The sequence below is a fragment of the Diabrotica undecimpunctata genome, chromosome 7 (assembly GCF_040954645.1).
Source record: "Diabrotica undecimpunctata isolate CICGRU chromosome 7, icDiaUnde3, whole genome shotgun sequence".
Taxonomy (NCBI): domain Eukaryota; kingdom Metazoa; phylum Arthropoda; class Insecta; order Coleoptera; family Chrysomelidae; genus Diabrotica; species Diabrotica undecimpunctata.
The window spans coordinates 112,391,252-112,406,830 of record NC_092809.1 but is presented as its reverse complement, the minus strand read 5'-3'; the positions used below and the strand labels follow the sequence as shown (position 1 = coordinate 112,406,830).

The window sequence follows — 15,579 nt, the reverse complement described above, 5'->3', positions numbered from 1 at the left end:
GCTATCCAGCTCCTCGACAATACGAACCTAGAGAGAAGGCTCAAAAGAACAAAGCCTTTTGAACTGGTATAACAAGTGAGTGAAAAGCAGAACAAAGTGTTGTGCGAGTATGCATGCTAAATTTAATGCTAGTTATTAGAAATAATAGGAAAGATACTAGTGAGTAGACACCTAATTTTAAGATTTCATTAGTAATTTAAGTTAGAAATAAATTGATAATTGGTCTTACTGACCAGATTTTAATGTAAGTACACTTCTGTGTCTTTAGTAATAAAAAAAAATTTAGGGTTTTTGTGTCCAGCATTTTGTGCTCTTCATTGAACTGAACTTTCTAAACGAATTAAATAAAAGTTTCCCACTACGTATTACTGTATCTAAAAACCATATCGAACCGAATTGCTTACGGTAAACACACGAAATGAAGCATCCGGTAAGAATCCTTCATGTTGCAATAGGTTTCAAGGTATCAAGGGTGTACTGTAATAGTAAAGAAAAGGATGCCGAAAATAGTACTCTCACGAAAGCCAATACAAAAAAGAAGAAAAAGTAGACCAAGAAAGAGATGGAAGAAGAGCTTATATGGAGAGTTACTAGAAAAAATAATATTGAGAATTAGAAAGAAAGGGCATTGAACAGAGATCAATGGAAGGAAGTAGTTAAGAAAGTATGAAAAGACTATAAGAAATGACTATTGAACTATATAAATAAATAAATAATTAACATGGTATAGTGTTTAGAACTCTAGAATAGGTACCACAAATAAAGATGTTCAATAAACCAATTGACTGAATTTTGATTAGTTTAAAATAGACGGTTTCCAATATATATATATATATATATATATATATATATATATATATATATATATATATATATATATATATATATATATATATATATATATACACTTAAAATGGCAAAAAATTATTACAAACCTAGTTTTGTTTAATCTGAATGCCTCAAATAGTCTTTTTGTCTCGGAAATACAACTTGCTTGGCCTCTTTTACAAGCATCTGCCCACACTCTTTGTAGTTTCAAAGTAGTAACTTGATCAATTTCTTCCCATTTAGTAGAGGAAATGTTGGCTGAAATCTGACTGATAAGATCTAGTACCATAGCATTTGTTCTTTTTCCCAACTCGGTATTGGCTCCTAATCTTGTCACTAAATAATCCATATTTTTAATAGTAGTAAACCAAGGGAAGTAGCTAGTTTCATTTTTCAAATATTTCAGAAGTTCAAAAGCTTCGGAATATTTAATGTATCCAGCCCTAGCTAAATTAAGAGAGTCGTCTATTATTTGAGCTCTGTTTAACTCCGAAATTTGAGTGTGATTCTGACTTAATAAAGATTTTATTCTTTGCGTTAATGTTTTGCAATATTTAACTCTGTAGTAACCTAAAAATAAAATATTTGTATTAAATATAGTTAAATCTCACAGTATCTGAAACATTTCAAAGGTTTCAGATTTTTCACGTAAGAATGAAGAATAAAAAGATTAAATATTAAGATATGATATTAATAAATACGCTCTTAAAATTAAACAGATTCCTTTTGATGTAATCCTGTCAATTTTTTTATGAAATACTTTTTTAAAAATATTTTTTTTAAAGAATAAGTTGTAGTGCTTTATTGTTATCATTTTGTTAATCATTTAAACGATTAAAACGATTAAACGACCAAAACTACTGTTCCGTTGCCTCTCCAAAACGAAATTTTTAAATAATACGACATGTTCTGTGGGACTAGAAAGCTCAAATTATTTTAGTGAGGACAACTTTAGCAGAGTTCTGATTATTATTAATTCTATAAGATATAAAACAGATGAATTATTTTTGTTTCTAGAGGAATTAGGATTTCCTATGATGTTGTTCAATTCCTGTTGAATGAATCCTTTTTTGAGTTTTGGTTTGGTTGGGTTGGTCTTCGAAATAAAACTAACACAGCTCAAACATTTTCTCTTCCAAACCCTGAAAATCTAAATGAATATTTCGTTATTGTGAGTAAAAATATAACATCAACTGTTTTGTCACAACAAGATCCTATTTCCTATCTCCCCAATTCAACAAAGATCTCGAATTCATTTATTATAAGACTAGTTGATAAATCTAAACTGATTCAAACAATCAGTAGTATCAAAAGTAAATCTTCCTGTAATACCTACTGATGGACTATCCATAAAAAATTTCTTAAATCTCCCACAAAATGTGTTGGAGGTTCAGGTCTCACTAATTAACGATTTATTTGAAAAAAGGTATACTTTTAGAGTGCCAAAAGGCAGCCATTATTATTCCTCTTCGTTAGGTTGGTGAAAAATCGAATGTCTGCAACTATAGACCTATTGCCTTACTACCGGTCCCATCCAAAATTATTGAGAGACTTTTAAAAGCCCGACTTAAGTCATTTCTCGTTAAAAACAACATTTTATCACAAAGTCAGTTCGGCGTTTTATCTAATAAAGTGTACCAGTGGTGCTATGTTCTCTACTACATACGATCTATCAAGCACTAAACAATAATCTTGATACTGCCACTGTTTTTGTGACTATGCCAAAGCTTTTGATTGTGCAAATCACGATATTTTGATAAAAAAACTAAATTTCTACAGAATTCGAGGTATTTCTTTGAATTGGTTCCAATCTTACTTGAGGAATAGAAAACAACTAGTTAGAGCAAATGATACTGACTCTAGTCACAAAAGCATTGTATGTGAAGTACCACAAGGTTTAGTATTTGGTCCTCTACTTTTCCTTATCTTTATATATGACATCACTAACTTAAAAATCGATGGAAAATTTTTTCTTTTTACCGATGATACCAGTATTACCTGGAGGAACACTAATGTTACAACTCTTCATTCTGACTCTAATTTACTCTATTTTAACGTTGATAAGACAGTAGCATTATCCTGTAAAGGAGCTCTTCAACCCTTGCTTCTTAATAACAGCCAGATCAGTATCGTTGGTTCTGTTAAATTTCTTGGTATTTTTTAGACATCAACCTTAAATGGTAACTTCATATCGATTTGTTAAGTAAGAAACTAGCCTCAGCCTGCTATGATATAAGATCTGTTTCGCAGGAAATTAATTTAGCATGTTCCAAAATAACATATTTTTCTTTGTTCGAGTCTCATCTTCGATATGGCCTTCCTCTTTGGGGTTCTAGTACAGCTATCCAATTTGATGTTATTTTTAAATTACAGTTAAAAGCAATACGGTATCTTTTTGGCCTCAGTAGGATAACACCTTGCAGAAGCTACTTCAAAAATCACGGGATTTTAACTCTTCCCTCTTTATATATTTTAAAAACTGTTTGCTTTATTAATAACCACCTACATGTTTTTCCAGCAAGACCTAATCATGACTACTCCAGCAGAAATTTAACCTTTGATGTGTATTTACTGATCCTGTCCACTGAGTTAGTAAAGAAATCTATATTATATTCGGCAAAAAAATTATACAACCATCTCCCTTTGCAACTTATATCTACAACTTCTTTCCTTAAGTTCCATAAGTTGACAAAAGCTTATCTATGAAAAGGACCATATTATTCAGTGGAAGAGTTTCCTAACGAATAACTTAAGAAATTACAGTAAAGTATTTTTATATATACAGGGTGGTCCTTAAGTAATTGTACAAAAAAAAAACAGTAGATTCTACACTTTAAAATATTACAATTTAAGCCAAATTGCTTTAATAAAATGTTGATGTTAAGAAAGATACAGGGTGTTGAAAAATTTTATTTTTCGCTATAACTTTCATGTTGGTAAACATTTATGCATAAAAATTTACAACTGGGTACTTTTAAATATGAGAAATTATAATTTGATGCATACTTTGATGTAGCTGATAGAGGGTGCCACATATGCCACATATGTGGCATACATTTGCACTTAACTTTTTTGCTCTTCAAGTTACCTGTATTTGTGACAAAAAATATTAAAGATACATTATTTTAACAAAAAAAAAAAGGTATACCTGTTAATAACTTCAAAACTCAACGGTTTTAAAAAAATAGACAAAAACATTAATAAATCTAAATGTTGGCATTAAATACCTTTAACTTAAGTTAATTTTTAACGAAATATTAAATAAAATAAATATATCACCAGGGTAATTAATAATAGGATTTAACAAAAAACAGAATAATAGGATTTTACATTAAACATTTTACGTTTTTTGTTACATTAAAGTCATAATCAGAACATTTTGTTTATAAACCAAATTAAGAAATAGTTAAACTAAATAACATAACTTTTTGTCAAAATAAGTGTTCGATATATCCACTATTTTCTTTAATTATTTGTCAATATATTCCATAAAAGATCGTCTCATATAAAATAGCATCATTGGTTCTAAAGAAACTGCTGCAGTATTTATTTCTTCCAATAGTTGGTTGCGAAGGTTTATGGGATTCTTATAGACACGTTGTTTTAATACGCCCCATACACCAAAATCAAGTGGATTAAATTCTGGGCTACGTGGTGGCTATAATGTATAATGGATGAATATATTCTGTTGGATAGTTATCCAAATCTTGTGGTATATTATGGAACTATATCTTATTTGTCGCAGAGGTTAAATAATGTATTAGACTATGATGTATTCATTGGTTACTTATATACACACGGAATAATCTATCGATGACATTATTTATTTATATGATTACGTTACAGCTTACGAGTAACTATAATTACATCTTGAACATATGTACTATTATGATTAACTAACGAACTAATAATATGCTGAACTAAATTGCCTGTGTATTACTATATTTATAACAATATCGGTTATTAGGCCAACGATGATGTTTGTGTAAAAATGCTGAGTCTTTAAGGTTAGATTTGTAGCAAAAGTATTATGAAACAAGACACATATGTGTTATTCAATACCTGTGCTTTAGTTTCTAACTGACCTAATAAAAATGGGCAAACAATTTACGTAATAAATAATAAGTATTCTTTTGAAATTTTTTATAAATTAAATAATTATATCAATATCTCACCACATTGCCAAGCAATATGACTGCTACGACCAATCCAACGTTCGGAAAAATTATATTTAAGTATATTCTCACTGTCTCTAGAATGTGGTGGTGTACCATTTTACATAAACCATATATTTTGGTTTTTCATCATTTTACAATAGGGAAAAATTAATACAACGTCAGTAGGTATAGAAACTTAACAAGCGATAGAAAAGGGAAATTGTAAACATGATGACGGCCAACGTCTGAATACGGACACGGCACCTAAATCAGAAGATGAAGAATATTTTCTCCAATAAGACATTTAGCAGCCATAACAAAAATTTTGTAATGTTACATTATTATCTTTAAGTTGTTTTTATAAGAATAAACTATGAATTGTGTTTATCTACAGGTATTCAGTGCTTCACCGCACAAATATCACAACTAATTATTATTATGCAGCTGACATATAAAATGCGATTATCTCGAAAACGGTTAAATTTTGAGGTTACTAACAAGTATACCTTTTTTTTTGTGAAAATAATGTATCTTTAATATTTAATCTTTACAAACGTAAAAGTTAAAGCGAAAAATAAAATTTGAAATTTCCACTTTAACACCCTGTATCTTTCTTAATATCAACATTTTATGAAAGAAAGTTGGCTTAAATTGTAATATTTTAAAGTGCACAATCTACGGTTTCTGTTTGTACAATTACTTAAGGACCACCCTGTATTTATTTTTGTATCACATGCAGTAACTTAAACTTATAAGTTCGTAAGATCTTTTTATGCAATTTGCAATTTAGTTAAATTTTGCAATGGATTGTATATTTTATTACCTTTATTTTGTGATAATGACGATTTATGTAATGTTAGTACATTTTAAATTGGCATGGTTATTTTTCCGAGCTTTTGTAAGCTTTGTCCATAAAATTGTACAATGTTCAGTAGCAGTAAAGCATATTTCTATTCTTTTCTATTCCGATGATGTGTCACAAGTGGTATAACCACCACTAAAATAAAATGAAACGTTTTTGGTACTGAAAGGTAGGAGGAGGGTGTTAACAAATAACAGATCTCTATATTGTTAAAGATACAGTTGTAAACAGAACCAGTTTTAACATTTTCACAAAATCCAATAATCCAATATTAGCACTAAAGTGGACTCTTTTAAGTGACAGACTATGTATATTTCAATAATAACAGAGGCTTAGTCCCATTTACTCTGTTTTCAAGGTTTTTTTTTATTAGATTACAGTAGTAACTTGATGATGTCAAAATTTTGGCACCCTGGAAAAACCTTTTATCGTATTTTACTTAATGGTATTCTTTAGCTTTTTTCTTTTTCCTTAATACTATTTATTGTTACAAAAAACACTTTTTAACTTACCTCTAGAATCATCATTTACAATTAACCAGTCATTGGCAGTTAAATTATTTAGTAGTGTCACAGAACTGTTGGGTGCCAACCAAAATGTTTCATACGAAGAACTATTTTTCAATCTGTAAGTGATCGGTACGTACCACTGAGTTTTATTATTTCCAGTATATAAGAATCGTTTCTAAAAGTAAAAATACATATATTTTTTTAAAAAAGTAATATTTTTTAATAAAAAAGATCGGCCTACGGTATAAAAAAGTTATATCACTACTCGCGCCGGGCCTATCAGACCATGTCACCAGAAAATGTCACCACTTGCTATGAAAATTCAGTACGATAAACGTATATTTCACTCACACACACCACGAAAAAAAGAAACGAAAACAGCTCGGGTCTTACAGACTAGGCCCGGGTGCTGCAAGATTAAAATAAAGTTTTTATTTGACGCTTAAACACCTAGACTGCTAGCTGTTTTTAATATTTAATTTTTACTTTAGCAAATTACCTTAATTTGTTTAATTTTAAGCAAACATTTTTGCCGAAACGGCGCGGCGCTTCAAAAATATAATCAAAGAAATATTTTAACGTAACATCCGATATCTGGCCACAAGAACTACCTCAACGAAGAGAAAATTGATTTTTGATCCCAATAAGTTTACGCTGTTGAGCTGGATAGAGGGTTTCAGGGCGTACAACAAAAAGCTCTGACTTCGGTTTGCACAAATTCACCAGGATTATAATCAAATAATTACAGGTGAGTTATGTTCTCCGATAAATCCAAATTCACCCTACATTCCTGACGGACGTCACAAAGGTTGGAGAATCTACCATGAGAGATCTGTTTTAGCTACCGTTGTGCAGCGGAAGAATTTTGGGAACTATTATTTTGGAACGGTATTTCTTTAAAAACTGAAATTTTTATTCCTAAACCATCTTTAGATGCATTTTTTTTTAGTTCAGAAGCATTCTGTAAGATTCTATTGTTTCGTTTGCTCCAATGATTGATACCAACGATTTGTTTAGGTATTCAAATATTTAGAAAAAGTTGTTAATGAGTTGTTATCATGGTTTGCTTTAAACCAAGACTTCAATGTGATCAGGTACAATTGACCAGATTCATTCAATAAGACAGATTAGACAGATCGAGAAAACATTAGAATTTGACATTAAAACCCGTCACCTATTCTTCGACTTCAAGGCCACATACGACAATGTCAAGAGAACAGTACTATACCAATCAATGCGTGACTTTGGTATACCAGCCAAATATACCTGACTAACGGAATGACAATGTCTAACTTAAAAGTCAGCGTTGGGATACAGGGAGAAAATTCTCGATCCATTGAGATAAAGCTTGAACTCAGACCAGAGGATGCCGTGGCTTGCCTCCTATTTAACATTGCCTTAGAAAAGGCAGTCCGAGACACACGAATTAGAGACAGCGGTACTATTTACAATAGATCGATACAAATCTTAGCCTACACTGATAACATTGACATAACACGGCGTAGCAAGCGAGATGAGCAATATTTTGTATAGTTGAAAACGACGGCGAAACAGGTCAGTCTAGTCATTAACGAAGACAAAACCAAGTATATGTTGATAACTAAGGATCCTATAGAAAATGAGGAACGAAAAACAGCATTTGGAAGTCACTATTTGAACGTGTTGACAGCTTCACATAGCTTGGCTTGTGAATTTAAAGAGAATAAACCTTACAAATAAGGCATACCATGGACTCGAAAAACAATTTTACTTAAGAAATATCCAAAGAAAAACTAAAATAATTATATACAAAACACTGCTGAGGCCGGTCCTCACATACTGACCGCAAACATTAAATCTAAGGCAGCAAGATGAACAATTTCTGGGAATATTCGAGCGTAAGACACCCCGCAAAATATTTGGAGCTATAAACGATCAAGACCAGTGACGGAAAAGATTTAATTTCGAATTATACCAACTCTTTATTGAACCATATATCGTAACGTTGATTAAAACACAGCGAGTTAGATGGGCCGGACACATAATACGAATCCCTGACAGCATGATTGCTAAAAAGCTAACGACAGGAACACCTATAGGAAGAAGAAGCAGAGGCCGATCGCAAATTAGGTGGTTAGATGAAGTTGAGGGATACTAGATATAATATGTAAATGGAGACTAGGGATACCGTAAGAACACTGATAGAAAAATGCACAGAGTATAATGTTACAATTCATATGGCGTTCGTCGATTTCCATAAAGCATTCGGTTCCATCGAATTATGGACAGTGCTTGAATCTCTAGAAAATGCACGTATAGATTCAAGATATACTAACATAATTAAAAACATATATGAAAATGCCACCATGCAGATAAAGCTGGACGAAAGCACAAAAACTACAACGGGGAGTAAGACAAGGAGGCATCATCTCTCCCAAACTATTTACCCTTGCTCTAGAAGACGTTTTTAAGAAACTAGAATAGAACAACAGGTGTATTAACGTTGACGGATCATACTTAAACCACTTGAAATTTGCAAATGACATAGTTTTAATAGCCGATAACATCCAAGAACTAAATGATATGTTACAACAATTAAATGCAGTTTCAGGAGTGGTAGGCTTAAAAACGAACTACAGTTAAACAAAAATACTAAGCCAAGACCAGACAACATTATATAAAATACAAAACCATACTATAGAAAATGTTGAACATTATGTATATTTAGGTCATGTCATCAAACTAGGAAAACCAAATCAAGATGCAGAAATTAAAAGAAGAACACAACTGAAATGGGGCGCTTTCGGCAAACTAGCATATATCTTAAAAAACACCTCCATTCCTGTAAACTTAAAGAAAAAGGTGTATAACACATGCATACTACCAGTTTGTACCTACGGCTTGGAGACAGTAGCCCTTACCAAAAAATCTGCTAAAAAATTAGAAACACCGCAAAGAGCAATGGAACGAATCATGCTTGGAATATCACTGAGAGACAGGTTAGAAACACCGAGATAAGAAGAAGCATGGGAAGACCTCAAAAAAGATGGGAAGATGACACAAGAGCAGTGGCAGGCAAACAGTGGATTCGATTGGCGCAAGATAGAGAAAGATGGAAGCAATTGGGAGAGACCTACATTCAGGAGTGGATGGAAAACGGTTGACAAAAGAGGGATACTAGAGTTTAGAAGCAAAAACCGAACATAATAGCGACTAGAGCAGGCCAGGATAAACAGAGGATTTTCGAGCCAAAGATGATGATAATGATGTTTCCTCAAAACAACTACGAGAATTTTCTGTCAAATAGGGACAACTTCCAGAATGAAAATATACGAAAATATACGTTTTAGTTTCGTATTATTTATTTTTTTATTTTATTTTTCATAAATAAGAAATTCTTTAATATTAGTTCTTTTAGTTATTAATAATCGCATTAGAGGTAATTAATATAAATGACATTAAAAACAATAAATAATACAAGAATTACCTGTGAAAATGTAACATTCTTTCCATTGAAAACTACACTCACGACTGGGAAGCCGGGTTTATTTGTCCAATTATCTACAAAATCGTTAAAAGTTACGTTTTGAGGTAATGCAGGACTGTTGCTAGGAAAATGAACCCATAATTTTTCTGTTGTTCCTGAACCATAAGCTCTAAAATAAAATAATTCTCTTAATATTAATTAGGTAATTAAATAATAATGGTGATGTATAAGATCGATGTATTATATAATTTGAATATGAATGCGGATATCCTTACGTCCAACTTCTCAATCGACGCGACGATGTGGAAAAATTCTAAGTCGAGGAAAAAATTATTGGTACAGGTAACTCACCGAATGATTGCCAGTATAAGCAATCCCCCACTTTCTGACCAACGGCTTCGGGCGGATGAGTTGGTAGGTGGTAGGGCACTCTTTTGTCCTGGGGCTGAGAAACCGGCTCCAAAGGCGGAAGAATCAACGGCAATAAGAATATAAAAGGTAACGAGAAACCACTATATTTAAGATCCCTATGGATATCTCTAGTACAACCATAATGGCTGTATATCACAATAAGAACAAATCTTGGAGATCCACCGACGGAAGCGATTTGCTATGCCTATGAGAACGCCTAAACAGCATCTGCTATGCAGATGAAAACGTTATTTTTGCAGACAGTTTAAACAGTTTACAGCAACTAATAAACAACGTAAATGAAGTAAGTGAAAGATTTAGACTACAAGTAAACATATCAAAAACTAGATTTATGGTCATCAGCAAAAATTAAATTAGAGACGTCCAACTGCTTATCAATAATGCACCAGTGGACCAAGTAAATCAGTTTACCCATCTTGGAACAATAGTAAACGAACAATGGTAAAACTCACAAGAAGTAAAATGTAGAATAGAGAAGGCTGTAAGTGCATTCAACAATATGACCAAACTCTTAAAAGCCACAACCTTAATCTGGAGATAAAAGTAAGGCTTCTACGATGTTATATCTTCTCGATATTATACTACGGAGTTGAATCCTGGAGACTCAATGAAACGATGGAGAAAAAACTTGAAGCCTTCGAGATGTGGCTATACAGAAGAACCCTAAGGATATCATGGTCTGACAAGATAACCAACGAGACTGTACTACAAAGAATGGGGAAAGAAAGAGAAGTGATGTATACGATTAAAAGAAGAAAGTTAAAATATCTAGGATACATAATGAGAATTGACACTTAATACAGATTACTGAAAATATTCCTTCAATGCAAAGTATTCGGAAATCTAGGAATTGGGAGACAAAGAATATCATGGTTTAAAAACCTGAGGAAATGGTTCTCCACAACAACAACTAATCTATTTAAAGCATCAGTTAATAAAATAATTATAGCCAGAATGATCGCCAATATTCGAAACGAATAAGCACCAAAAGAAGAAGACAGTGAACTTAGGAAGTTAGGATTAATCTGAGATTACAAATTAAGGGTTTAACTTGTGATTGAATAGGAGACAAGGTCAATCATTAATTGGGATATAATATAAATTTAAGAATTCTTATAAGAAAAAAGTATACATATTACTTACGTAGCATTTAGATATTTTTGCAAAGCTGTCTCAAAAGTAGAAGAACCAATTAAGTTCTCTATCATTCTAAAGATGCAAGCACCTACAAAAAATGTATTTATAAATAAGTTATTGATAATTGATAAACAAATATAAATAGTGTTTTGTTTTGTAAGTTTTGTATTAGCTTATTCTTAATATCCATATTCTTTCCCGTAGTTGTATTCTTTCATTACTTCTGTGCAGTACTATACCACGGATTTAAATGTCTCTATACTATAATTCCACTATTTAGAAGAGTGGTTTCATCGTTTTTAGGCGGAAAAGACGTTGATTAAATTATATTTTTTAAAAATTATTTGTTTGAAATAGACCACAATATATTCATTTACCGGTTTTTATTGACGTTTCGATCTTTATATCCAAAGAACATCTTCTAAGATATACACGATAGTTACATTTATTTTATTTGTTTAATATTATTAGGTATATTTTTATATAATCTTATATTATCTATTTTCTTTTTTTTTTCTAATTTTAAAAACGGTCAGTAAATTAAACATGTAAATAGATATATTGTGGCTTATTTCCAACATTCTCCCTAAAAATACAGAATGCCACAAGGAAAAATATATAGAAACATGAATATATCTATCATTTGTATATATGAAAATGATCTCTTTATATAGAGATCGAAACGTCAGTAAATTAAACATTTGAATAGATATATTGTGGCTTATACCCAACATTATTTCTAATAATACAGAACGCAACAAGCAAAAAGCTATAGAAAAATAAATATAACTATCATTTGTATATTTAAAAACCGTCTCTGGATATAGATATTGAAACGTCAGTAAAATAAAAATATGAATAAATATTTTGTGGCTTATTCCTTGCATTCCCCTAAAAACGCAGAATGCCATAAGCATTGCTATAAATTTTTAGATAGCTTATTGAAGTTTTCCGGCTGTAACGGAAGTTACGCTAAAAGTCTATTGACGTGACCTGACCAGGTTCTAATTTTGTTAAGATTCTCTTAAACCAGCGCTCAAATACTTTGGAAGTCATTTCTTCCTGATAATTTCCTGCTTTTATCGACTCAAATTGAAGCAAACCATCATCAAGGAACCCTGTATCACGTTCTATAATGGTAATGACTACCTGTCGTCGTCGTCCCATTCCTGATGGAGCTTTTCATCCTGTAAATCAGCCTTTTATAAATGCTTTGCATTAACTTTTGACAATTAAAATCTTGTCAAACTTTTCCAACTATATGACCTTCGTTAATCCAGGTTTCATCCAAATAATATATTTTCCGTCGAATGCTGCGAATTTTGAATATTTCTTTTAAATGTTTTTTTCTTCACACAATAATTTCTTTTTTTTTCCAATAACATTCTTTTTCTGTTACGTTTTTCATATCCAAAGTTCATTTTGCGCATAGTCCTGATTAATACTCTATAAGATATCTGTGTCGGTCTTAGCTTTCGTGGAGGAGGAGCTCTGAACTAAGTAGGGGCTCTTCTGTACTCCACGGAAGACAGACTGGACGGGGGATGTCCTCCTAGGCGTCGGATTCTTCATAAACAAACAGCTAGCGGGAAATCTAAAAACTGTCCAATCAGTATCCACTAGAGTTACATATGCCACGTTCAAAATAAATACTAGATATAATCTAAAAGTTATCCAAGTCTATGCTCCAACAACAGAATATACAGACGAGGAGATCGAAGTCTTTTATGATGATTTAAGCACAGCCATCACAAACAACCGTACACATTTCACAGTTAGATGTGGAGACTTTAACGCCAAAATAGGAACAAAACTGGATCCAGCAGAAACTGCTCTTGGAAATTTTGGAAGTCAGGGACGGAACGACCGTGGCGACACTCTTTTAAACTTCTTACTAGAGAAAAACCTATTCTTAATGAACAGTTACTACTACAAGAAACCTCACCGCAGATGGACGTGGAAAAGCCCAGATGGGAAGACGACAAACGAGATCGATTACTTTATCACTGATAAAAGATACATATTTACAGATGTGACAGTGCTAAATAAATTTGCGAAATCAAGCGACCATCGTATGGTGAGAGCCACCATTGTGTTAAATACCAACTATGAACGACACAATATGATAAAAAAGAAGCAAATAAACATATGGACACATCCAAACAACGAACAAAATTTTGAAGATCATATCGGTAAATTCCTTCAAAAAAAATCATCAACAAATGATATTAACATCCTAAATGACATAATAGTAGAGCAATAACAGAAGCTCAAAAGAAATGCTGCCCAAAAAAGCGTGAAGGAAGAAAAAATTAGTCTGGAAACCCAGAAAAAAATGGAACAAAGAAGCATACTGAGAAGCGACGAAAACTCTAGTAACGACGATATAAATAAAATGAACAAGGAAGTATCAAGAGAAATCAGAAAAGACCTAAGAAAATACAAAGATGAGAAAATCATCAAAACCATTGAGGAAAATAAGAGTATGAAAATAATGAGACGCAAACTCACAAATGGAAAAAAACAAATAGTCAAACTCAAGGATAGAAATGGCAACATCACATCAAACAGAGAACATTAGTTACAAATTGTGGAATCATTCTATGAGACATTATATAGCAACCAATCGACCCTAGATATAGTTTAATATCAGCAGAGGAAGGTTCAAAATCAGGGTTCCGAAGATATCCCAGAAATCTTCTTGGACGAAATTTACAAGGCCCTAAAAAAGATGAAGAATAACAAAGCTCCGGAGGAGGACGGTGTCGTCACGGAAGCGATAAAGATAGGAGGCTCAGTACTGATAACCAAAATTCAAAAGCTCTTTAATCTATGCCTATGGAATCAAAATATCCCAACAAAGTGGAATAATTCAATAACTGTACTCTTACACAAGAAGGGAGATATAGGAGACATGGAAAGATACAGACCAATTAGTCTCCTTAACCATCTTTATAAATTATACACCCGAATAATAACGAACAGATTAGAGACAAAGCTGGATTTTTACCAACCTCGGGAACAAGCCGGTTTCCGCCCTAATTACGGCACAAACGATTACCTGCAGTGCCTAAAAACCCTGATAGAAAAAACTAACGAATATAACCGTCCCTTGGCATTGATATTTGTAGACTTTAAAAAGGCTTTTGATACAGTGGAACTACCGTCCATCTTAAGAGCACTACAAGATTGCAGGGTCGACCACAGATATTGTAATATAGTTAAAAATATATATGAAAATGCCACAACAACCATAAGTCTACATTTAGCAACTAATAAAATAAAGATAAAAAGGGGAGTCAGGCAAGGTGATACCAGGGATACGGAAGATGGACGAAGAGATTATTGAAGTGGAGACCAAGAGCCGACAAGCGAAGTCGAGGCAGACCACCCACCCGATGGACCGACGACCTAAGGAGAATAGAAACAAACTGGATTGCAGCAGCTAGAGATAGAGAGAACTGGAGACGTTTGGAGGAGGCCTATATCCAACAATCGATGTGAAAATGGGGCTGGATGATGAAGATATCTTGGGTAAGAAGTAATCATTTTCGAGCTCTTGAGAAATTTTTTCGGTGTTGGAATTTCACTCCGAATGTTTTTTCTACGAAAGAGGAATTGGTAGGAAGAAATACTCATGGCTCCGAAACCTTCGTCAATGGAGTAGCTTATCAGCAGATGAATTATTACATGTCGCGCAAGATCGAGAACGATATCGGCAAATCGTCATGGAAGCTACCCACGCCTAAAACTTGGGCATGATACTCAAAGAAGAAGAAGTTTTTTCTACCTCTAGTTTTACCTTTTTCTTGCTTTTTATTTTCCGATGTATTTTTAGACACACGATAAATACAGCTAACGGATACTTTTGTTAAACTTTGAACAACTCGGTTGTTCATCCATTATATTTCAATAATCACAGAATATATTCAAAAATTCACTATAAAATGATAAACTCCGATAACACTCGGATTATCACCATAAACTTTAACCGCACAAAATATAATCACAAAATGCAACAGAATCACTCCCGCGATCACCGCCTATGTAAATGAACTTTTTTGCTTCTTGACAACTGCCAAGTTGCCAAGCTTTTGAAACGGAATGGGAATGAAATGTAAAATATCGATTTTTATTTTACAAACTTAAATATGTAACGAAACTGAACATGTAAATAAATTTATTTTA

The 15,579-nt window shown here is 32.6% G+C and overlaps 1 protein-coding gene across 1 annotated transcript in view; it reads right to left on the bottom strand.

The window, feature by feature from the left end:
- LOC140446600 (uncharacterized) overlaps positions 1-15,579 on the bottom strand; it is a 204,139-nt gene that overhangs the window by 153,678 nt on the left and 34,882 nt on the right. The window contains exons 6-9 of the mRNA XM_072539171.1: positions 11,398-11,479; positions 9,823-9,991; positions 6,360-6,531; positions 936-1,398 (exon numbers count right to left, since the gene is read on the bottom strand). Of these exons, the coding sequence (XP_072395272.1) occupies positions 936-1,398; positions 6,360-6,531; positions 9,823-9,991; positions 11,398-11,479 (886 nt within the window). The remainder of the gene's footprint in view (positions 1-935; positions 1,399-6,359; positions 6,532-9,822; positions 9,992-11,397; positions 11,480-15,579) is intronic.